Source organism: Cibotium barometz, chromosome 27 (genome assembly GCF_041138505.1).
Source record: "Cibotium barometz isolate CiBa-2024 chromosome 27, ASM4113850v1, whole genome shotgun sequence".
Lineage (NCBI taxonomy): Eukaryota > Viridiplantae > Streptophyta > Polypodiopsida > Cyatheales > Cibotiaceae > Cibotium > Cibotium barometz.
In genome coordinates, this window is record NC_141072.1 from 3,162,977 (window position 1) to 3,187,725 (window position 24,749).

At 41.9% G+C, this 24,749-nt stretch overlaps 1 protein-coding gene across 1 annotated transcript; it reads right to left on the reverse strand.

The window, feature by feature from the left end:
* Positions 1 to 15,180: 15,180 nt before the first annotated feature.
* On the reverse strand, positions 15,181 to 23,125 carry LOC147623002 (respiratory burst oxidase homolog protein A-like). Its single transcript, XM_086821023.1, has 15 exons — positions 21,649 to 23,125; positions 20,930 to 21,089; positions 20,746 to 20,794; positions 20,493 to 20,606; positions 19,935 to 20,357; positions 19,228 to 19,614; positions 17,930 to 18,025; positions 17,740 to 17,855; positions 17,522 to 17,624; positions 17,364 to 17,434; positions 16,846 to 17,014; positions 16,376 to 16,594; positions 16,085 to 16,213; positions 15,924 to 16,002; positions 15,181 to 15,793 (listed from the first exon to the last, which is right to left on the reverse strand). Exons 1-15 carry the CDS (start codon positions 22,454 to 22,456, stop codon positions 15,684 to 15,686), a joined length of 3,033 nt encoding a protein of 1,010 aa, XP_086677149.1. The 5' UTR covers positions 22,457 to 23,125; the 3' UTR covers positions 15,181 to 15,683.
* Between the last annotated feature and the right edge of the window lie 1,624 nt (positions 23,126 to 24,749).

Genomic DNA, 24,749 nt, shown 5'->3' on the forward strand with positions numbered 1-24,749 from the left:
GCTGTGTGAAGCTAAGTAAAGTCCTGAGACTCCACGAATCCATTCCACGGGGAATCCCATCCAGCTCATCGTGCCCTCCAGAAAACTCCAATCCACCCTATCATAAGCTTTCTCAAAGTCTAGGATTAGCACTATGAGTCCTACTACTGCATCCTGGCCAAAGCTGTCACCTCCCAGGATTAGCACTATGACTCCTACTACCGCATCCTGGCCAAAGCTGTCACCTCCCAGAAGAAGGTGAAAATGTTGTCCAGAATGCTTTGATCCTGAACAAAACCAATCTAAGTGTCATGAACCAAGTCTGGGAGAAAGGGCTCTATTGATGGCCTTGGCCAGGATCTTATAGAAGAGTGATGGGTCTCCACTACCAGATCTCTATCACCACCTTCCTTAGGGGAATCAAGTTTATGAAACCCTCTGAGATCCTCTCTCTGGCATAGCACTTGTGATCATAATCTCATTGAAGGCAGCTCAGAGGCCACCTTCCAAGAGGTCCCAGTGACAAAGAAAGAAAGAGACTGGAAGCTCGTCCACCCTGAGCATTTGCCCTTGGGTAGTGTCGTCACCGCCTTCACCAGCTCCTCCACAGTGCATGGAGTCAATAAGAAGGACTGAGGAGAGGGGGGAACCACCTCTCTCGTGTGCCGCCAGACCCTCTCGCGTGTGTCCATCACCTGTGGGGATAATGGGGCACTTGTGAGAAGAGATCTAAAGAAATCAGTGGGGCGATGGCTCTCACATGGGGGAGATCAGAAACAATAGCTCCATCTTGGCCACGTAGCTTGCAATACCATCTCTCCTCCTGTGGGGGCTAGCTATCTCAAAGAAATCCCCTATGACTATCACTAGCTTGAGTCCAAAATGAAGCTCTGGCATGGTATCTGTACTCCACCCTCGTCTCCTCAATCTTTCTAATCTTCGTGGTGGGCAGCTCCAAGTTGACTCTCAAACCATGGGTTGTATGGGGAACTCTCCTGAAGCCATTGTAAAGAGGCCAAACCCCTCCTCAGACTCTGCTCCTGCTCCCTAAAGCCCTCCAATCTGCTCTGGGATGCCTCTTGCAAGAAACCGTTGATCTCCCCTAGGCCAGCATCCACAATGTGCATGCAAGCAGAGCCTCCAGCAAAGTCCAATCCCACCTGAAGAGATCTAAAGAAATCAGTGGGGCGATGGCTCTCACATGGGGGAGATCAAAAACAATAGCTCCATCTTGGCCACGTAGCTTGCGATACCATCTCTCCTCCTGTGGGGGCTAGCTATCTCAAAGAAATCCCCTATGACTCTATCACTAGCTTGAGTCCCGAATGAAGCTCTGGCGTGGTATCTGTACTCCACCCTCGTCTCCTCAATGGATCTAATCTTCGTGGTGGGAAACTCCAAGTTGACTCTCAATCCATGGGTTATCTGGGGAACTCTCCTGAAGCCATTGTAAAGAGGCCATACCCCTCCTCAGACTCTGCTCCTACTCCCTAAAGCCCTCCATTCTGCTCCTACTCCCTAAAGAATGCTTGATTGACATCATGATTCAGCACAAGGTAAGACTAGTGCAGCTTCGATCTACAAAGCACAGTGGGCCACATCAGTGGTGGGTGAAAGAGTTTGCTTGCCGTCGAGGGGGAAGGCCTTCTCGAAGTGGTGGTGTGATAAGCGACAAAGATTGCGAAAATCAAAGCGGTGCGGCTATCCCTTCAAGGTGGTCTTGGAGTATGCAAACGACTTGGACAAGGTTAACATTCTCCTATACAATGGCCATGAAGGACATGTTCCAGGGTCTAAGGCTAATCTTTATTATTTGCCTATCCACTTGTGTGTGATAGCATGCTGTATGGATGACTTATTTGATGTCGGAACATGTCATCATGTAGCTAAGATGTCAAAATCAAAAGAGCACTTCCATATGGAGAGCTCCTCTCCCCTTGACTGTGTGGTGTTTTGCTTCTTTATGATCCCCAAGGAAGTACAGATGATTGCCTACCAAATGCACACTCAAGGTAGCATGCTACACATTGATTGTTTGTTTGCATGTCATGGGATAATATGATTTAGTTGGCTGTCCTAGTTGATGCGGGGAAAAATTCAGCTGATGATTGGGAGGCAATGTACATGGAGGCGCTTCATTTCAAGGATCAAAACAAGGTAGAATTCAGCTGATGTCGTAATTCATGCCTTTTCCTATGGTAGAATTTAGACCTTATATGGCCATTTTCTTATTTTAGGTGATCCATGTTCAACCTTATAATCCAAATGCTATTGATGAATACAAAAGACCCTTTGTTCTTGTTATTCAAGATGAGTGGATGCTGGAGATGGCAATGTGTTTTTCTCATCATAATGCTTGGGCGGTGGATAGCACATTCAAGACGAATGTATTTGGTCTACCTCTCTATGTAGCTATGTTGCCCAACCAAAACGGTGTCGGTATTCAAATATGGCTAATGATGTGCACGAGTGATGGTGCCACTAATCAAGAGAGCATAGATTTAGAGCTTACCTTCAAGTTGATCTTCTCAAGAATGGCTCAAACCCGCCCTATTGCCATTGTAATCGACAAATACCCGATAGGACTACACGCCATTAAGAAGGTGGTTGATGCAGATTCTTGTTGTTGGTTTGAAGATCACCAAGGACAACGTCAACAAATCGCTCGCTATGTCTTACTATGTTGGTTTCATGCCAAGAAAGCATGGGTGGAAAATCTTTTGCCCCCACAGGTTTTGTCATACCCTTGTTTATTGTGAGTGACAACTACAATGTTGGGCACGGTTTTGAGTTGCTTTTGTTGTGAGTGACAACTACAATGTTGGGCACGGTTTTGAGTTGCTTTTATTGTGAGTGACAACTACAATGTTGGGCACGGTTTTGTTGCTTTTTTGCAGGTTCCAAAAGACAAGAAAGATGATGTTTATAATCAGCTATCCAACCTCATGCAAGCACATTCTGAACAGGCATTTGAAGGCAAATTCCAAGCGTTCTTGCAGAAATACTCCTCACACGTGAATATATTTGAAGCACATTCTGAACAGGCATTTGAAGGCAAATTCCAAGCATTCTTGCAAAAATACTCCTCACACGTGAATATATGTCGCCATGTTTCCAATGGTTGGTGTGGGCAGACATGTGTGTAGCGGATGCGATGCCCAAGTTTGGTCGTCTTTTCCCACATGGAAACGTCGACACAACAAACCTAGTGGAGAGGTTATGGCCAAGTACACCCTCTTAGATGCAAAAATCAATAGATCGATATTGGTCCTCTTGCATGCTCTCATAGGCGACTCTTAGACAGGCACACACATGGGGGGTACTTTACTAGAGTTTTTCAAACAAAAATAAGAGCTAGGTAACTTTCTATTTTTCCTTATGTCATTGTATTTAGTAGGATTTTCTAATCTGAATGGATTCTTATTTTCTTCTCAAGCCGACTCTGGACGCTTTACTATCCAAGGTTCAAGTAGGAGTCACACTGCAAGACTCGCAAGAGGTGCGAGAGCATCCTTACAAGGTACGATGCTGATTCAAGAACTTTGGAAGTGATTGATGAATCAACAATAATTTTCAAGATCCAAAGCATGACTGAGCCCACACAATGGTAGTACCATGCAAGCATGCAATGTAGCTACTGTGATTGTCCAGATTGGTCATCCGACTGCAAGCATCTATATGGGATTCGATTGATATTACAACATCATTTTCCATGTCTATATGCTATTTTGCCTATTGTTGACAATGCACGTTCTTTGGGGCAGCTACAACACAATATTGATGTTGGACAATATGATGAGGGTGCCACATGGCTAAATATTGAAGGGAAGGATCTTAATATTGGTGACAATAAGCAAGGCATGGGTTTCAACATTGAGCATGGGGGCAGCACCACATAGTAGCAACTGGTGATGACAATGACCAAGGCATGGGGTCCAACATTGAGCATGTGCAACACATAGTAGCAACAACTGGTATTGATGAACAACTATCTCTTTGCATTTAGGACTTCAAAAATGTTTTGCAAGGTCTCGAGGAGAGTCTACCTACATGTGACTCCGCACGAAAGGAATTGATCTTTCAACAATTGAGGATGTCAAAAGAGAGTCTTGCTGCATTGGTGGTTCCAACAACGGAGGCAGACTTGCCTTCCCGAGGCTCCATTTGCCAAATACAAGCTCATGCGACGCGTACTCGACTTAGTCATGCAAGAAACATGAAGAAAGTACTACTCCACTTGAGAAGAGGGTAGCCCCATCACAACCAACAAAGTGTCATTTCACGGGTACGCTAAAACGCAAGCATCAGCATGGTAGGAGTCGAGTAAGGTTTGAAAAGAGGGATCGTGTATTTTGCCCTCATTGCTACAGAAAGACATTGATGGATTGATTCTTGCAGACACACTCTTGCCATACATGCCTTGCTTTACTCCCTTGTCGAAGAGACATCCCCCATGTGGTTCTGAAGTTGATCTTATCAACAAAGTTTTCAACTTATGTGATGATTCATCTATTCAAAATGGAGTGATTATATCTTGTGCATATGGCCTAAAGGAAGATGATGAGAGGCACTCCAACTTATGCCTCAACAATGGGACTGTGCTTGAAAAGATCTATGCATCCCAACATAGGATCATGCTTATGTATAGTGGTTAATTAGTAGTATCACCGTTTTTCACGCAACTAATCAACTAAGATATTTTTGGAAGCTTTAAATGCTTCTCTTTTGTAATGGAAGTACTCAGTTGGTTTCATTTCTCATACGTTGGAATCCATGAGTAAAAATTCAAATTGTCTCTTTTATGTCTATAATCATCCGTCGCATTTCAAGAATACAATCGGACTTGTAATATTTTGTGTAGTATGCTATGGTGTTGTTAAAGTTATGGTGTCTCTCGTAATGTCATCTGTTCACTCACGAAAAGAGCTCAAATGTAGTTACTTGTCAATTAAAGGGTAGATGTAGTATAGAATTGATGGATATAAAAGGCCACTAACAACTCCCAACAGTTTTCATGGAGTTTTGAGCATGTCGTCCTGTTTTGGCAGCATGCCCAAAACTAGAAATTATATGTTTCCCAAATAGGCAGTTTTGCCCAATTTATGCTCATGCAAGCCCCCCAAGACGACATTGATGATGCTAGGGGATGCAAGATCATGAAAGAAAGTTGCGATATAGTAGCAAACATCAAAAATGCTGATTTGAAAACATTTATGCCTTGTTTAAGTGGATGCATAAACGGTGTCCTATAAAGGATTTTTTTTCACAGTTCAGCAGGATTCCATGGTGGTTGACATGTAGCGTAACATACTTAAGGTTGTTTAGGGTCACACCCTTGTGGGTGTGCTACCATATATGGATGAGAGAAGCCTAGGAAAGTTTTGGGCTAAAGATTTACTGGTGTGTGGAATCAGAGACGACGTAGGCAAAAGAGCATTGCACAATCTCGTCAAAGTAGTTCAGAGCTTTCTTCGCTTGACCTTCTTATGCATATTGACACAAGATTCTAGGAAGGCAGCAGTCCTCAAGCACTTGTCGTGCGCCTCTGAAACAGCATCGCACTTGTCCACAAGAGCATTGCCCCCAGCACAATATTGTTGCATACATGGTCACTAAAGCATCTGACCACATTTCAGTCCTATTAATGCAGTCGATGTGATTACATTGCTGCTCTTATGCATGCTAAGTAACAATTTTGACTTTCCAAGCGTACCACATGTTGCATACATGGTAATTAAGCATTTGAGCACTAATGCAATCCATGTGATTACATCGTTGCTCTTGTGCATGTCAAATAACGCCTTTTCCTTTCCAAGATTTTCAAGCAACACCCTTTGTAAAATATGAGTGTTATAAGGGTGCCACTATCCATATATTTTCAAGCAACCCCCACACATGCATGAAGAGAAAGAACAAATGCCTTTGAAACAGCACCGCACTTCCACAAGAGCATTGCCCAACATTGTTATGTAGCAGTCGAGTGATTGCTTGGCATGACCTCCTTCTACATATCCTCCAGTCCAAGAGATAACATTTCGTGAAGGCAGCCCATTGAGGAGCACTTGTCATGACTTTGAGACAACAAAGCACTTGGCGTACATGTCCACTAGAGCATCACGCACAATGTCATTCTACAGCAACCCCTGCCTTGCAATCTCATCATGGATTTGTTTTCCCTTGTCAGATGCTCTGATCGTGGCACATGCTTTCAAGATGAATGCATAGGTCACTGCATTTGGAAGGATGCCCTCATGTTGTGTCTCTTGAAAGCACCCAAAATGTGACCTTCCTGTGCATACCGAGCAATCAGTGCGCACAATGTCGTTCTACAGCAACCCTTGTTGCCTTGCAATCTCATCATGGATTTGTTTTCCCTTGTCAGATGCTCTGATTGTGGCACATGCTTTCAAGATTAATGCTTTCAAGATTAATGCGTAGGTCACTACATTTGGAAGGATGCCCTCATGTTATGTCTCTTGAAAGCTCAAGTGCTTGCTCGGTGTGACCTTCTTGTGCATACCCAACAATCAGGGCATTCCAAGATACAACATTTCGAGAAGGCAGGGCAGCACCACACTTGGCATACACGTCCACTAAACATTCTCCAATGCAATTGCAGCAACCTGCCTTAAAACCTCATGATGGATTTGTTTCCCATCGAGATCAGATTCACAAAAGTGCTCGGTGACTGCACACATTAAGCACACAAGCATGTCATTGCATCTAGAAGGATGCCCTTGCACTGCATGGCTTCAAAGTAGTCAAGCGCTTGCTGGATGTGACCTTGTGAATATCCTGCAATCAGTGCATTCTAAGAGCCAACATCTGGAAGGTTCAAGGATGCCCTCACATTGCATCTCTTCAAAGTAGTCTAATGCTTGCTTGGCATGACATTCTTGTGCATATCCTACAATCAATGCATTCCAAAAGACAACATTCCACGAAGGCATCCCATCGAGCCCTTGTCGTGCCTCTGCATTTGGCATACATGTCTACCAATGTTGTTCTCTCCAGCAACCCCTACCTTGCAATCTCATCATGAATATGTTTCCCTTGGTCAGCGGCTTGGCACATGTTGTCAAGGATGCCATAACACTGCACCTTACAGCAGCCCATCACTATCCCGCCCCTATCCGTCACATCATAGCAGATCACTCCCTCCACCTCTCTCACCTCCTCCTCATCCTCACTGTCTCCTCTAACTCTTCTCCCTCTATCTCCTCTCTCACCGCGTGCCCTACTACCTCCCCCACCAAAGCACCCACCGCATCCTCCACTCCCACTCTTCCTACTGCGGCGTTTTCTCTCCTCTGTATACTACGGGTGGAGTCACGACTGGGGGATTGTCTACGTGACTGTGGCTATGAGGGAGTACGTGATGGTGGCTGTGAGCCCTGACGTGATGGTGCCTGGGAGGGTGTGCGTGAGTGTGTCTGGGGGACGGGGTATGTCTCCTCAGTGGGTGTGGAAGAGGAGAAGCTGCATGCCGTCTCGTCGGACTCGCAGGCATAGACGGCAGTGGAGTGACATGGATACTCGAGGGCGGGGTATAGATACCAGGCAATCGAGGAGAGGGGGATGGGCATACATGTACTCTGTAAGCTCAACTGGACTAGGATGGTGCCCAAAATAATTTAGCATCTCCATCATCCAAGTGCCGTATCCAAGTGCCGTACGCAAATGGATCGGATGAAGAACCTGGATCCATAAAGAATCTGCAAAAATAAAAGTATATACATGATTGCATCAAAGCACAAATGCAAGCTAACACATATGATTTTGTGAAAGCAAGCCATGCATGTTATATACTACAAGGATATATAACTATCAACTTCATTATGCATAGCATGGACTAGATACTACGACATCCCCACTAACGTCATCAGGACACTGAGCCATAATGAAGCCACGCACTAAGGGAAGAAGCAAGGAAGAAGCAAAGAGGATGAATTAGTATATAAAATAAGTAGTTGATGAGGCAAATGCACCGCTAAAGATAGAAAGAACTGGCACAATATCAACTGGCTGCAACTCGAACAAAAACTTCACAATGTGAAATCTGCATGTCCGCTAATGTGGCTGAATTATATACCTAGATGAATCCAAGAACATGCCCAAATTCACCTTTTAGAAACGTGCATGCTATATACTCATGATAGTCAACCACAAGACTATATAACTACCAACTCATTATGCATAGCATGGACTATGTCATCAGGACTTAGCCATAATGAAGCCACACACTAAGGGAAGAAGCAAACAGGAAGAATAATAGGCACAATATCAATTGGCCAACTCAGACGAAAACTTCACGATGTGAAATGCGCATGTCCACTAATATACGGCTGAATTATATACCTAGATGAATCCAGGAAACATACATTGCTTGTGTGTTCCTTGGGTCTAGTTTCAAACGTTTGAACATATAACACACATAGACACATGCACCCATATGCATGCACACACGTACATGCACACATAGACACATGCATTCATATGCATGCACACACACGTGCATGCGTACATGTACATGCAGACACCTGCAAAGAACACACATAAACACACACACTCATATGCATGTAGAGACATGCATGCACACACGCACATGCACACACATGCGCATGCACACACACACACACACACACACACACACACACACACACACACATGTACACGCTTGACACACACAATATATACATATAGCACACATAGATGGCATGTAATCAAGACCGACACAATGATCTAAGACACATTTGGTAAACTATGATGTTAAACCATGGTCGTGCAAAAAGAGAAAATTTCTTGCGTTGGGGTGGCTACTAGAGGGACTAGAATACCATTCTGTTGTCACTATGAAACACATGCTGTGCTATGTATGTAAGGAGCACACACATAAGTACATGTGTGTATCATATACATGTTAGCACACACATGATCCAAAACAAAAGACCAAACCATGATATTTATGAAAACAAGAGACTATACACTTCTTTTTGGAGCATAGTAGACTTACTTTTGTATGTCCATGAGCTGCAATTCAACTCTCAATTTTGGCCAAGCGTTTTGCAGCAGTTGACATGTAGGATGCCATCACATCTTTCACCCATGAAGTGACGTAGTCCTCCTTTTGTGCCTGTCCTAAACACCTCTTCAAGATCATTCCATGCTTGCTCCGCTTTTCAAATTTTGTGCATGCTCATATGCTAGCCGATTCCTCTCAAATTTCCTATCCTTGTCATGAAATCTTTTTTCTGCTTGTCTTCTCCAAGTGCTTGCATTAGGATGAGGGAATATGTGGCTTGGGCGAGATGCCATTTGCTTGTTGGTTAGATGACCAACAATGCGTTTAGGGATTTTAACTATTAAGCCATGCTTTTTTCGGAGGTGCTCTTCCATCCGAACCCTCTTTTCAATGAAGGCTTCGCTCGTTGGACATAGATTGCTTGCACACGACATTGTCGAACGAGCCTCCCATCTGGGGGTTTAACTTCCACATATGGTAGGGGGATGCTTGATACCCCCTCTTTTCCATGCGGAGCTACATCTACTGATTCCAAATTTTCATGCGCATTTGGTGCAGCAGCCATACCCATGGTAGCCTCTAACTTTTTTCATGGCCTTTTGTTGAGGCTATTGGGGGCAGCCCCTTCTTCAAATGTCCGACCCAAAATTGGTGATTTGGGTGGAGTTGAATCTTGCTTCTTATCCAACTCATCTTCGTTGCTTCCTTGCCGTGCAATGTCCTCCTTTCCTGGCTTGCAATCATGCTGTCCAAGAGCCTTCTTACCCTTGCCCTTGCAATCTTGTTGAGGGTGAACCTTCTTACCCCTGCCTTGTTGATTTCTTAGTGCCATGCCTAAAAAAAGGGAAGCTCGATGCCGAAATTCAACCTTGAATCCTGTGTGTGGAGAGGCTTGCAAGAGCTTGACTTCAATTGAATTGTAAAATGAGATTATGGAGTAGGTAGAGGGATGTATGGGAGATTATGAAGCACGAGTTTATGAAGACACTGATTATGATAAAGCACATAAGTACTTATGGAGCAAGCAAAGCATGTAAAAGAGAGGGAGCACTTGCTGTCTGCTGAAAACGCATGTGTGGGTGTATGGGAGAGGGAGACCGCCTCTGTGTGGGTGTATGGGAGAGGGAGACCACCTCTGTGTGGGTGTATGGGAGAGGGAGACCTCCTCTGTGTGGGTGTATGGGAGAGGGAGAGATCGAGCTTTTCCTTCCTAGAATAGCTTGTGGTAGTAGGGACTAGGTAGGTACCCACCCGTTTTACCCGGTGGCCCCAGAACTACCCCACGTGCCCACGTTCACCATTGAGTTCCCCTGCCACGCCAAGTGCCATGCATGCAAGAAATCTCCATGTCATGTGTCACATGAGGAAAAATCATGCCATATCAGCGTTGGCCCGTGTTCAAAACGCTTCCACAGCCACATCCTGTCCCCTAACCCCGCCCACTTCCCAGCCGTCGATCCCATGCTTCCAGCTTCCAATTAACCTGTGTGACTTAGTCAAGAGGCAATCACTGGATTTCGCTTTGTCCAATCGTATGATTTCACTTTCTCCAATCGACCATCCAAGACTCCAAATCAATGATTCTTCCTACAAAACTATCAAAGACTCATCTTCTCTACAATTGTCCAATCCAAGTCTCCAATTGTCCGATCAAAGACTCTAGTGATTCAACTAATAATTTTCAGTAGTTTGCAGATTGTTCCAACAACACCTGCCAACTTTAGTTTAAGCTTTATTTTCAGATCTTTCCTTCTCAAATTCACCATTCACCAACAAGCAACGCAAACAACTTTACAAATAATTTGTTTAGTATTCTTTCTAAAGAAAATAAATTGGATAGGTGGAATTACTCCATATGAAGTTTAGTGATCAAAAATGTTCTTGTTTTTTGCAAAGGGTTTGCGGGGTCTTGTTAGTGTAGTGACGGACTTGCCTTGTCAGAATTGCTCCTACTAATCCTCAAAGGAATCAAGGGCCAAAAGACCCAGGCTCAAATCCCTCAAAATGCTACTACTGACTAAAGAAGATGGGATTCAAATGATGATTAAGCTTTGGCATTAATTGCCTTGTCAATTAAAATGCCTATTGTTACTAGTGTCGTAAACGAGCCCTGTCACAAAATCGCTTCTGGTACTCCTCAAAGGGGTTAGCTAACAGAACCAGGCTCAAGTCCCCCAAATTGCTGACCAAAGAAGATGGGATTGAAATGATACTCAAGCTTTGGCATTAATTGCCTTGTCAGTTAAAAGACCTATTGTTTTGCATATTCGCTCTTGTAAAGCATCCATGCTTTCTTGGGACACTCTAGAAACAATGTATCAGGCTAACAATGAGGCAAGGATTACCTTTATAATGATAAAAGAATGCAAGACAAGGGGTCCATGAATGAACATTTAACAAAATTACAAGACTTGAGACTCAATATTGATGACAAAATTACAAGACTTGAGACTCAATATTGATGACATCATTCCTAAAAAGGATATGATTAACATTACTCTTAACTTGTTGCCTAAATCTTATGTGGGATTCAATACTTCTCTCTGGCTTTCTTTGAGAGGAAATGCAAACCCTCTCACCTATCTCAAAAGCTTGTTAGCTTATTGTTTGTAGGAGGAACAATCTAGAAAGAATGCTTCTTAGAGTTCTAAGAGTGATCAGGCTCTAGCAACCAAGGATAAGGACAAGAAATATCAACAAAAGATCAATTCAAACAAAACTTTTGAGGCTAAGGGTGATTCCAAAAAGCTAAAGAAGGTGACTTTCTGTTATTGCAAAGCCCGACCATGCAATTGAAAATTGATTCAAAGAAAGAAGAAAAAGAAATCTAACAAGGGTTCCCAGTAGTTCTTCCTCTAAGAATTAGAGTTCAAAGAAAAAGGACTCTGCTAATGTTATTGTCCATGAAGACTTCTCTCTAATGGCTATTTGAAGTTATAATCCTGAACTAGATACATGTTTGAGTGAAATTGTCTCTGAAAGTTGGTTTCTTGACAGTGGTGCTTCTAAGCATATAACTTCACAAAGAAGTTGGCTAGACATATGGAGACTGTGAAAGGTATGGTCACACTATTATGTCTGCCACCAATAATAAAGGTATTAGTGAGATAGTTCTCACTATTATTAGTTGTGAGCATCTTTGACTTCAGAATGTACTTTTTGTTCTAGGAATTCAGAATAATATGCTTTCTATGTCCACTCTAGCAAGGAGAGTCTTAATGTTAAATTTGCAGATGATAAATGCATTGTCTGTGAGATAGAGAATAGGACAAACAGATCATACTTACTGAATTTTATTGGTGGTTTGTAAAAATTAGACATGTATGATAAGTATGACATGTATGATAAGTATGACATGTATGACATATGTGTGATATGATTGTGATTTGTACAAATCAGATATGTAAAATAAGTGTGATGTTGTTTGTCTACTAGAGCAGACACTTCCAATACAATGAAAGTTGATCAGTTGTGGCGTGCTAAGTTTGGCCATACTTCTATTGGTAGTTTGATGCTTTTGGAGAAACATGAGATGTTAAAGGATCTTCCTCAACTTGATCCATCACCAAGATGTGTTTGTGAAAAAATGTATTCTTAGTAAACTTTCTCACAAACCTTTCCCAAAGAATGCAGCACAGATAGAGCTGATCACAAACTACAACTCATATATGTAGTGATATGTGTAGTCCAATGAGAACTACTTCTTTAGGAGGAAACTTATACTTTGTTACATTCATTGATGACTACAGCAAGTACGGCTGGTCTTACCTTGTGAAAGAAAAATCAGAGGTATTTTCTCATTTTCAACGCTTTGTTGCTATGATTAAAAATGTAACTGGCTTTCATTCAAAAAAGCGATACTCAAGATTTAGTGGATCTACCACTTCGCAAGAAAGCTATTTATACTAAGTGAAATTTCAAGAGAAAAGCAAATGGATCCATTGACATATTCAAAGCCAGACTTGTTATAACCAACAAAAAAGGATTGATTATGATTAAACTTTTGCTCCCACTTTCTATATGACCAACCATCAAATTTGTTATTACTTTGACAACCCATCATGGATAAAAAGCGCACTAATTGGACATCAAAACAACGTTCTTGAATGGTGACTTGCAAAATGCACTTTATGTTAGTCAACCAACTAGATTTGCCCATTTAGTCAAGAACAAAAGATATGCTTAATAAAGCTTTATGTGGTTTAAAATAACCTCCCAGAGCTTGGTACCAAAAGATTTATGCCTATTTGATTAGACAAGGATTCAAAACAATCCTACGTCAAAAAGCACTTTGTAGATGAAAATCGGCAAGTCAGATTTACTTATTGTCTTTCTCTATATAGATGGCATGCTGGTGACAAGCACCAATGAGGATTTTGATACGGCTTTCAAGACCAACCTTGCTTCAAATTTTGAGATGTCAAAACTTGGTCTTTTGCTCTACTTCTTGGGTAGTAATTTATATTGCTAAATATAAAGTAACATTCACTGAAAGTTGAATATGTATGGTTGAGAAAATTGATGAAGGATATTTGTGTCCCTTCAAGAACCCCTATACCTATTCTTTCTTATAGTCCAAAGGACAATTGCAACTCCAAAGAATCCTACATTGTGAAACCATGTATTTATACCATAATCACTTTTGTCCCACAAGGTTTTTTTTCCATTGCCATCGAAGTGTGAACGTGCAGATTAAGGTTAGCTAGTATAGAAGTTAAGTAGTGTCATCTAGAGTTTATGATTGCTAAGGCGGGGGGAGTTTGAATTTGAACCTACTCAAGAATGTCTTTACATAAAGAGAATAACCATGGGAAGGAGAGGCAAGATACCTTATACTAGCTCCACCATTTTGTAGGTTCTTATCTCTTTTGTCTTGTTTGTTCTCCCTCAGCATGGCCCATCTCTCTCTACCTCCAAGGTACCCCGCACAAGGCGAGCGATGACTTTTTCACTTTCTTCGTTAGGATGTGACGTTGGATAAATTAGCAAAAATATGGTTGGAAACTTGGGTGGGTATGTGGCGCGTGTGGTGACAGGTGTGCATGTGAACAATGAAGTCGACTTAATGAGGTTAGGCCGTGTAGTCAATGCTGGTAACGTGCAAGGTAGTATGATGATTGATGATATATTTATATATATATACAAGCTCCAAAGGAGTAGGTGACAAGTCAAACTTGCAGAAAAGGCGGGAAAGCAGACAATAGGGATTGCTACGCTGGGTGGCCTTTAACGCGGGCTGGTAGAATAAAATTTCTGGGTGGCCTTTAACGCCTAACGGTTAATTGTTGCAATGTTAATAATTAATGGGAGCGATGCTTAGTATGTAAAACAAATTTATCGATGAACATTTACTTTCGTGCAAGCCGAGCCCAAGTTCCTCGACAGTGATAAAATCAACTTGGCATTGCTAGATATTTATATTTTTAAAAAATCTTATTTTATTTTTTTCATGAAATAACGAGACTTATCAAAAACTCATATACATACATCTATTACATATTTACTATTGACAATCAAGGCACAAGGACAAGGAAAAAAAGGAAATTTTGGATTTCTAAAAAAATAAAATTCTTTATTTCGATTTCGATTTCGATCTGACTCTTTGTATTCTGCTCCTATTCTTGATTTGGCTTTTTGTATTCGTGCGTGGGTGGGTTGAGTAGTAGTAGTATATATACATATATTATTATTATTATTATTATTATTATTACATTTTATCCCGCCTGCTCGTGTTATAGAAATCTTGATACAAAAACATGTTAAAGAGAACCATGCAATTGGAGACTAATTAGAACACTCTCGGCTCCCTCTCCTCTCCTCTTAGAAGGAGCACCAATTCTAAGGGCGGGCCAATTAACTGATATTCTCAAACCTGCTGTAAACCTGTTTACATGCCATTGACGATTCAGGGCTCTATTTGTTGATAGTCCCACCGTCCCTCCATTACACACTCGAGTGTGTGTGTTGTTCACGTGCCATACGTGCAAGTCCACCACCCACTGCACTCAAGCCTCTTGAGTACATGTGCCATAAAACGCGTAGTGCGGTGAGGTGAGCTGGGGCACAACGAGGGTGCAAGCTACAATCGACGAAATATAGATTTAACCATTAAAGCAAGCGCTACAATAGTAGACGAAAAATGGGTTTCCTTGTTGGTTTCAAGTCGTTTAAAAGAATTATTGACAAACTGAGACTCAATTTTAAAATGGTATATGCGAGTCTGGCTCACAACTCATACATTGCACTCGGCGGCACCTTTTTTTTTGTTTCTGGGAAGACAATCCATATCTCCTTTACACATCTGTAAAATTCTTCCCGTATATACAGCCCCCCAAAAACACACAATTTAGGTCTACAAATGTATCCTCGACCACAATTTTGGGGCCAAGGTCAATTCAAGGTTTTGATCAAAAGAGCAGCAGGGAACATGAACCAATTTTATGGTTTGTGCTCCATTTTAAAAAAAAAATATAAGTAAATAATTTTCACCTTTTTGAGCCATTAGCCTGCTCAAGGTTATGATGGAGGGGGACTTGACTTGGCATTGCTATTTTTGTCAAATGAGCCCTTTGCAACAGCCCCCTTATTCGTAGTTCAATATACTGAACTACTATCTTCTTGTGACTTTCCAGAACTTCAGAGGTTGAGTGTGTTGATGTATATTATATATATACTTTGTAGTTCAAAAGTTTTCCTTGTGAAACTCGAATCTGGTGCCAGAAGCGTGGTTGTAGTCCCGAACTAGATTATCCAGCTCCTTTGCAAGCATTAGTGGTCCACAATAGAAAACCCCTAGTATCAAGATAGGCTTATATATTCAGCAAAGAGCTCAAGATAATTCTCATTGGCCTAAACAACATATGATGCAAGTTATCAAGAACAGAATCATCTGAATTCATATTTAAGTTGGTAGGGCATATACCAATTCTAGATCCTTTGTGGATGTTTGCCAGCCGAGAAAACACCTTCTTCCAATTAGGTCTAGCAAAGTGAGTCCTTACCTGCCATTTCATCAAGGAATTGAGCTTCATGCAGGCATAACATCCGCCCTACTCGTTACAAAAATGTCACCTCTAAACTTACTCTGGTTCCAGATACAATGTCCACTCCATTCTTGGCATGGTGCAAAGCCTGAACCATGGTGATAAGGGCGGAGCGAGCATCGCCCTCTTCGTAAACGCTTGTGAGATAGTTATGCATCTCTATGACAGCCTAAAATGAAGATATGGAGGAGGTCATGATGATGAAAGACTGCCCGAGAATGAGATGAAGATTTGCAACTACTTCTAGGACTGATTGATGATATTCATGTTACCCATCTAGCACATCTTTGTACATTGAAAGGCTGGCCATGCAAAATATTAAGTTGCTCACCTTGTTGTCTTTCTCAGCCACCTCGTTCATCACCCCTTTAAACCATTCAAAGGAGCCTTGCTCCTTCGTAACCCAATAAAAGTACGCATTGGTGGGGCAGCGGTTCTTCCTTTTCTTCTTCATGCTAGCACTCTCTGAAGACTTGCTAGAACTGCTAGACTCTACAGAGCTAATGCTTGAGTTCGAGCTGTAACTTGAAGAGGAGCTTGTGCTTGAATCCTGCAAAAAAAGAAAAATTAATGAAAAAAATACACATTTTTATTCATCAAACAAAATTTTTTATTTTTTATTTTTTAAAGAGCCAACCGGCCCATAGCCCTAACAGTGCGCTGCTTTATAACCTAATGCCTTGAGGCTAGAAGACCAAGCGGCCTCCGGCAAGCACCAAAATTGCAGCTTCAGAAGGATCTACTCACGAGGGGGGGAAAAATAAGCAGCAAGATATCACAAACTTGAGAACCACTACATACAGGTATATGAGGTTGCTGATCTGCAAACTTGATATTATTTAGCATATCTCTCAAAATGCTGATGAAGGGAGTTGCTCCAATGCCAAGGCCAACAAGGAGTAGCACATCATACTTCTTATAGTCTTGTGCTGGTGCTCCATAAGGTCCATCTATTCGAAGCTTTGGAAACCTGGCAAAGCACACATCAAGTCAAAGTAATCAAGGACAAAATTAAGTGTACCGTGTGAGTTTCGGAAGTCGTCGGTGAGTTAATGGAGGTCATGGTAGCTTGGTTAGTCGATTGATGATGATGATGATGATGGGAGGTGGTAACGGTACTATTTGCTCTTAGGTTTTACTATACCTAATAAGAGATGATAGAAATTTTTATATTTTCTCCCTTGTGGAACTAGTGGCACCCTTTGTACCACAGTAGTACCAACGAGGGCTACAAGCCCATTGGCATTGGCTTAGACGATAGGAACTCAAGCATCTTAATGAAGAGAAGTGGCATTTTTAACCAGGTTTGCTAGCAGTACCTGAATTCATCTCCAAACTTGCACTCCGCCCTCAGCAACCCACTCTTGCCTCCTACTGGAGGCTCCATTATCTGTGTTGCTCACCGGAGTTCCAGTGACTGCATCAGCACCTTTAAAAGAATGGCACATCTGAAGTTGAAATTTGCGAAAAATATTACCTCGGAAAAGAGCCTTCTCATTTCGAGAGTCCAATCACCAAGAGTCCTGATATGGACAGTTAGCACATTGTCTCCTGGAGCAGAAGTAAGGGAGAATGGATGCCTGCATAATATTTGTATTCGACTCATAAATAAAAATTACCCCTTGATAAAGATAAATAATATGTAGTCTTGAGCCATTGTTATGAAAGCGCCTCGAAATTACAAGGATTTCTCACCACTCAAAGGGTGAAACGTCCGGACACTGCAGAAAAGTGTACATTCCGCTTTTGTACTTGAAGCCCGGAGGCTTCGTCATGTAAAGGGCCAGCACGTTCCCAGCATAGATGGCAGCCTGCACGTGTCGGGCAGGTCAAGTACTGATGCTACGGGTGTATGGTGTCATTAAAACAAGGGGACCGAACTAACCTTCACTACCGTGACGGTGTAATAGCCGGCTCGGAAGGATCTCAATATACGCTCGCCCGTGTAAAGTAGAACGGGCACAGCCAGATACATCCATGCCTGGTTTTTTAAAACTTTCATGAGATTACCTAAAAAAGACTGAAATATTTTGAATTTGTACTTCAGGACTCTTCTAGAAAAAAATATATATATATACACATTAAATCAATCACGTATTTTGTTCTCTCTCTTTGTTTCCCCTCTCCCTTTTTCTCTTTTGAGGATGTCTTCTCTTTATTTATACGACCAAGGTGACACAAGGGAGGGAAATCCTACAACGCCAACCATTTGAGGGCGAGTAGTGAGACGGCAAGCAAGGTCCAAGCATAGAGGTGGCTAAAATAGCCTTACATTAATTTTAGACCCGCCAATGCCAGAAATTAATACAAGAGTCATAACTTTTGGTTTAGCTGAATATGGAACTTCTACACTACAAATCTTTTCCAATGACACACACCTTTCCTTATCCATCTATACAATCATCCATCCATCTATATATCTATCTATAAGTATAATGATTATATAGATATATATATATACTTAATAATTATATAGATATATATATATATATATATATATATAATCATATAAAGAGGTATAAACAGGTTTGATTTTTGATGGCACCCTTGCCTTCTAGAATTAATGAGTTTGGTGAAATATAACAAGTTCATTCGTATTTAAGTGTAATTTTATTAAAATACTCAAAAACAAACACGACGCTTGTCAAGAAGCAACTATATAAATATATTTATATATATAACATATTAACCATGGATAAGTAGGGTACAAGGAGGAGAGAAAAAAGAAATCTTGGATTTCTAAAAAATAAGAGGAAAAAATCCCTTTGGTTTGACCCTTTATATTCCGACTTCCATTCTTGATTTAACCCTTTGTATTCCGACTTCCATTCTTGTGTTTTGTTTCTTAATGTCTTTTACATACCGCAACAATACGCGAGTTGAATACTAGTATATAAATATATAGACACACACCCCGTCTCACTCACTCTCACTCTCTCACAGCTTCACAAGTGTATCTAGAGAGAAGAATAGATACCCATGAGAGAGTGAGCCCCATGAGAGAGAGTGATTTGTAAGTGTGTCACCTCATTTTTGCAAGCCAAAATCTAGAAATGTCATTATTAAGGCACACTGAATAATAATAACGAGCTTTGAAAATCCTTAACAATTTTTCATTCTCTGATCTCGCAAGAAATAACTGGACTAATTTCAATGTAATGCCATTACAAATATATGGTTTACCGTCTTTTGCGTCCAATCATGGGAGAGGTAGAGAAAGAGCGAATGGACGATGAGCAGCATGTACACGACGGCAAAGAGGTGATGGGAGTACCAAAAGGCATTGAATCCAGTCATCCTGTGCAAAGGCCATGGCAGCTTCACAAGGTTCCTTCTAAACCACCTTGACGCTAGCACGAACGCAACAAACATCAACGCCACCATCATCAAGCCTGTGATGCCCTCCACACCCTTCATTAAGCTTCGATAGGTCGGTTTCACATGGTTGAAGTCGGATCCCAAGTACTTTTCGAACTTCTCATCGTCACTTCTCGTAAGAAGAGGGAAATCGCACGACATATGAGTCACAGCGTGCAAAAACACACCAACTCCTATTGCTACTGCAATTGTCTGCAGACAAAATTAAGAGTGCGCAATTAGCCAAAACATCTGATGAAGAACTAACAAGTTACCATTAGCAAGAAATTGTGCTACATCATTTGATAGCTAAACCATTCACAACATACATGTCCCCCCGTAAAAAAATAGGTAAGTATGTCACAAACATGCATACTCAACCATAGCATGGGACCATGACAATGCGGTGACTTAATCGTTCTTGCTTAAGAGAAGTCTTTTGGAGCTTTACACACATAGAGAACCTTCAACAAGCAACGTGCAACATCATATATATTGAACAGATGAAGCAAGAGTTTAGAGAGAGAAGACACCTTATGGAAGTTGATATTATCATCAAAAGGGACGATAGAGCCGAGTAGGGTGGACCGAAGCCAGGTGATGGTATTTCTGCAGACAGGAAGTAGGATGAGGGCCATGTTGAGCTTGAGGGTTTCTGCTGCGCCTTTTGCCGTGCACAAACAGTAGCCCATCACTTGGAATGAAGACCTCTCCTTGTACTGCAAGAACTTCCACAGAAATAGCCCAACCATGGCCAGCACCCACAGCAGCATTACCCAACATCGCTGCCAATTCTCATCCAGCAAATGTGCTGCTGCCCTGGATAGCCTGTAGAAGATGTTTCTCCTCCTTTTAGGTACCAAGGTCTGGCTTAGTGTTTGGCTGTAGTTGCTGATGCCATCCCTTGCAAACCCTTGGCATTGTTGCCCTTGAAGTAAAGCCTCTAGTTGCCAAAGCTGTAAAGAGGATAAGGTTCAAGACGTTACGAAATGTATCTAATACACTAAAGAGGATAAGGTTCAAGAGGTTAAGAAATATATTTAGTACAGTACATATGCTATGTCAGGAAACAAGTAGATGGCATGGCACACCTCTATATAGCCCAGATTGTCAGGATCAAGCTCTTCCATGATCAAGGCAGCATACTCCTCTGCTTGTTCTTTGAGCTTTGATAGCTTGTTGGCAGAAGCACTCAGGGCTATGACCTGCGGGAGACAATATCAACATAGGCGTACACATTCAAAATATTTGTTTCACTCACACAGCGTGTACAAGAGGGGGCTTGAAAAACAATGGTCTGGAGATCACGTGCAGTGACTCGTCCTTGCGCATGCATACTCTCACCTCTCTGACCTCGTCTTCCGTGATGCGCCCATCTGCATTCTTGTCACACCTGTGCATATTGGAACATCAACCATGGATCTGGCAGAAGAGAGGCACATAAACAAGAAGAAAAGAGAAGGGACAGAAACCAAATTATAACACTAGCAAAGGAGAATGGTGGGCAAGCAGAACACTTGTATCTTACATGTCAAAGAAGATCTGGAGGCGTGAATCAAAGCTTTGGTTCGCGATTTGCGCCCAAAATTCCTTGAGCTCTTCCAATGAGATGGCTTGCAAATCAAGGTGTCGCCTTCGAGCTAAGGCATCGAAGAGCTCAGTCGCAAACTCGTTCGAGTCCTTCATTCCTACAGTACAAGAATGATGCAACACACTAAGAACTTACATAGACGCTTCGACTAAGTGTCGGCCTTTTATTTTGTTACGTTGGAACTTGCATTCTTTATCAGACACTTAACCCTTAATTTTAGTTGCAGACTTAACCTTTATTCTAGTTGCTTAATGCAGTGTCAGCCTTTTATTTTGTTACGTTAGAATTTGCGTTCTTGCCCCTTAAAACGTTTCCACTTACTTGCTCTCTTAACCCTTAATCTAGTGTCAGCCTTTTGTTAGAATTTGTATCGACACGCCTTAAAACGCTTCCACTCAGTTACTCCGTCTCGTAACCCTTTATCTAATGCTTAAGGCAGTAGCTAACCCTTTTATCTAATGCTTAAGGCAGTAGCTAACCCTTTTATCTTGTTACTTATGGCGGTATGTTTAAATGACACTATGTCTAAATAAGTTCATGACACGTTACTATGTAGATTGGCACTGTTAATAAGTTTGAAATTTCAACAGGTTAAGAATTAATTACAATGGTATTATTGTTAAACAAATTAATAACACATTAGATTAGCTACTAACCAATACAGAGCCCGAAATCCACCCGCGCGAGCAGGCCATCGGTGGAGGCGAGTTGGTAGAAGCGATTCTCCACAGCTTGCCATTGTATGGAAGCATCTCCTGTGGTTTTACTGATGAAACGGAGGCCCTCAAGGGCGAACTCTGCACTGGACTTGCATCTGGTGAGGAAGGCCTTCTGCGAGCGGTCGGAAGAACCGAATCGCATGGAAGAAGGTACACGGGAACTGGAAGAATAAGCTGCGTTTGAGGAGCTATTGCCATTGGCATTGTTGCTGGAAGACGCAAAACGCTTGAGCTCTTGCGAGAGCTTGTTCATCCTCTGCGATGCCGTTCTCTTCAAATCCGTCGAGATCTCCTGCGATATTTGTTTGATCACACTGCCGGAGGCATTGGACGCTGAGCGCACCAGATTCATCAGCGAGGTGCTGCTTTTTCTCTCCCACTCTTGCGCCAACAGATTGCACTCTGGATCGTCCGATGCTGGCTGCACGCTTCTTAGTAGAATTGAATCATCCCTCACATCCAACGTCACCTCCACAAAGTGCTGATCCGCTTCTTCCCCTGCCCTTGCCATCACGTCCTCCAGCCTACATGGAGGCTGGCTTGCCTTGTAGTTGCTGCTGCTGCTGGCCTCTGTGTTACCCAAGTCAAAGGCAAATGAGCGATAATCCTCTATCTTCCCACTCCTTGCATGCGGATAGCAATCCTCTAGCTGCCCACTCCTCAACCCATACGAGTGATAATCCTCTAGCTGCCCACTCTTCCCGCCTCTTGGTGGCCCCCCACTTCCCCCTACCTTGCCCCTCATTCTCCTCCTCCCCTCCCAATATGCGGTGCAGCTCCTTGGTTTACTCAAAGCATGCCAACCTGTGCTGTTGTCGCAGCATTGCCCCTTCTGGCTGTAAGCAGCAAATTAACCCTTTCCAAGCCCAACTAGGCTCTGAGTGTAAAGATTGTAAAAAGTTTAGGGATAATGCAGATCAACGTAGGCGGATGTAATGTTCGTGTGATACTCCTGTGTACATGACCTACTCTTCTTTCGAAGATCATTCCCTCGGGCAAAGCACGAAGTACTCCTGATTAGCCAAAACATAAACCATTAAGCTCTATGGATAATGTGCTCCTTAACCACAACATAAACCATTACGGTCTATGGATAATGCAGGTTGCGAGTGTGTGCTAAAAATTTAGCACCGAATTAATGCACAATGTAACTCCTCAAAAGAGCATTTCCTTTCGAAGCACAAACCCTGCAAGAGCTTAGTCCGCAGCCCCACCCTCCCGTAGTGGCAAAGACCCCATGGGCATTATGTAATAGAACTACGGTTTTTCTTTGAAAATTCCTCGTTTGGAAAACCCAAGGTCTTGTTAAGACTCTTCTTCCATGCAGAAGAAGAACGTGTTGTTTGATGAGAGAGTTGGGGAAGGTGGCTCTCACGTCTTTGGCACAGGCCAAAAGATAGCGAAAAGAAGGGTAAAAAGGTAGATCATGATAGACAGAAAGATAGATGAAAAGAAGCTTAACCAAAGATAGATTATGCATTCAATCTTTAATCGCCCTTTTAATGCTGCATCAACATTGCAATTTTGCGAGTAAGTTTTCATTTTTGGACCGTTTAGTACAGAATTTGAAACTTTACCAGCCACTGGTTTCCGAAATCTTTACGCTTCTTTCCCCTCGTTTTATGTTAGGTGGCAATAAAGCCCACAAACTTTCACCACTCAAATTTCAAGAATTAGATTGCACTAAAAACAGCCAAAGGAATATATATATATATATATATATATGCTAAAGGTTGGAAAAGATTGGAGCTTAAAATCGCATTTACTATGCCTAAGGTGTTTGGCAGGTGTGGATTAGGTCGGGAGTACGTTCCAAATATAAAGGCAAAGCTACCGTATGTGCTAGATATATGGCTGTCCTTGCTTGCGCAAGCAAGTGACCTGCCGGGTGACATAATATATGTTTTATCATCCATCCATGCCACATGGACCTTCATCCATCCATGGCCTATAAGATGATGTTCAATGATGATAAGTATGTAGCATTGCTCTTAGGTAAACCATACTATATGCCATGCAATTTTTTTAAAAGTTCTTTTTTCGTCAGATAGATTTTATTAAGAAAAAAAAACAAAATTTTACGTAGATTCAAGAACCCTAACAGAAAAAATGAATCCTTTTCTTTTCAGATCAAATTCAATTTTACGTAGATTCAAGAACCCTAACAGAAAAAATGAATCCTGTTCTTTTCAGATCAAATTTATTGTCCAATCTTCGAAATTGTAAATTACCCTCAATTATATAATAACGCTTCAATTTGTAAGTTGTTTTAGAAATTTTAGTTGCATGTACAGTGCACACTAGAACAGGATATTTTTCGCACAATAATACGGCAAATCTTTATAGAATTCTGAATTGTATTTCTGCTGATAGTTTTGATATAATTCTGACAATAATGCAACGGCGAACTTGCACACAAGAACAACCCGACATGACATAAAATTTCACCAGCTCCGGTCTGGTGGAGCGCCGAATTCGCATTAGATGCTAGTGAGAAAAAAAACTGGCAAAGACGCAACTCGTCAAACGCGGATTTGCCAGCTGCTGCCACGTTGTTCTATTGAGTGAAAGAAACGGGCCCGCGGCCGCCAGACTGTCAGTGGGTTGAATGCGCCGGCCACCTTTAATGTGGCCCGAAGGTCTCGACCCCATTCACGCGAGAGGTATTAATGTCAACATATGTTGGTAACTTGGTAGGCTTCTTCTTTTTTTTTCCTTTTTTTTTTGAAGGTAGAGGAAATTTTAGAAACACACACCCCCAGCCTCCGTGAGGTGAAGGCAGCGGCCAGCCCTCATCTTCTTTTTTTTTTGGCAAGGAAAGGAGAGTCTTTTTATTCAAAAAGGTTATTTACAGCATCCAGATTCCCAGTCTTCTTTTTCTTCTTCTTCTAGAAGATATCTTATGGGGACTAGTGGCATGACCAGTCCCTAATCGGCAAGAGTAATCTTGCATGTATAAAAACAAAAGGCTCGTCCTTGTCGGTCGCTAATTAGTGCAGTGGAGAGAGGTGTTGTCCAAGAGTCCCAAGGTCACAGGT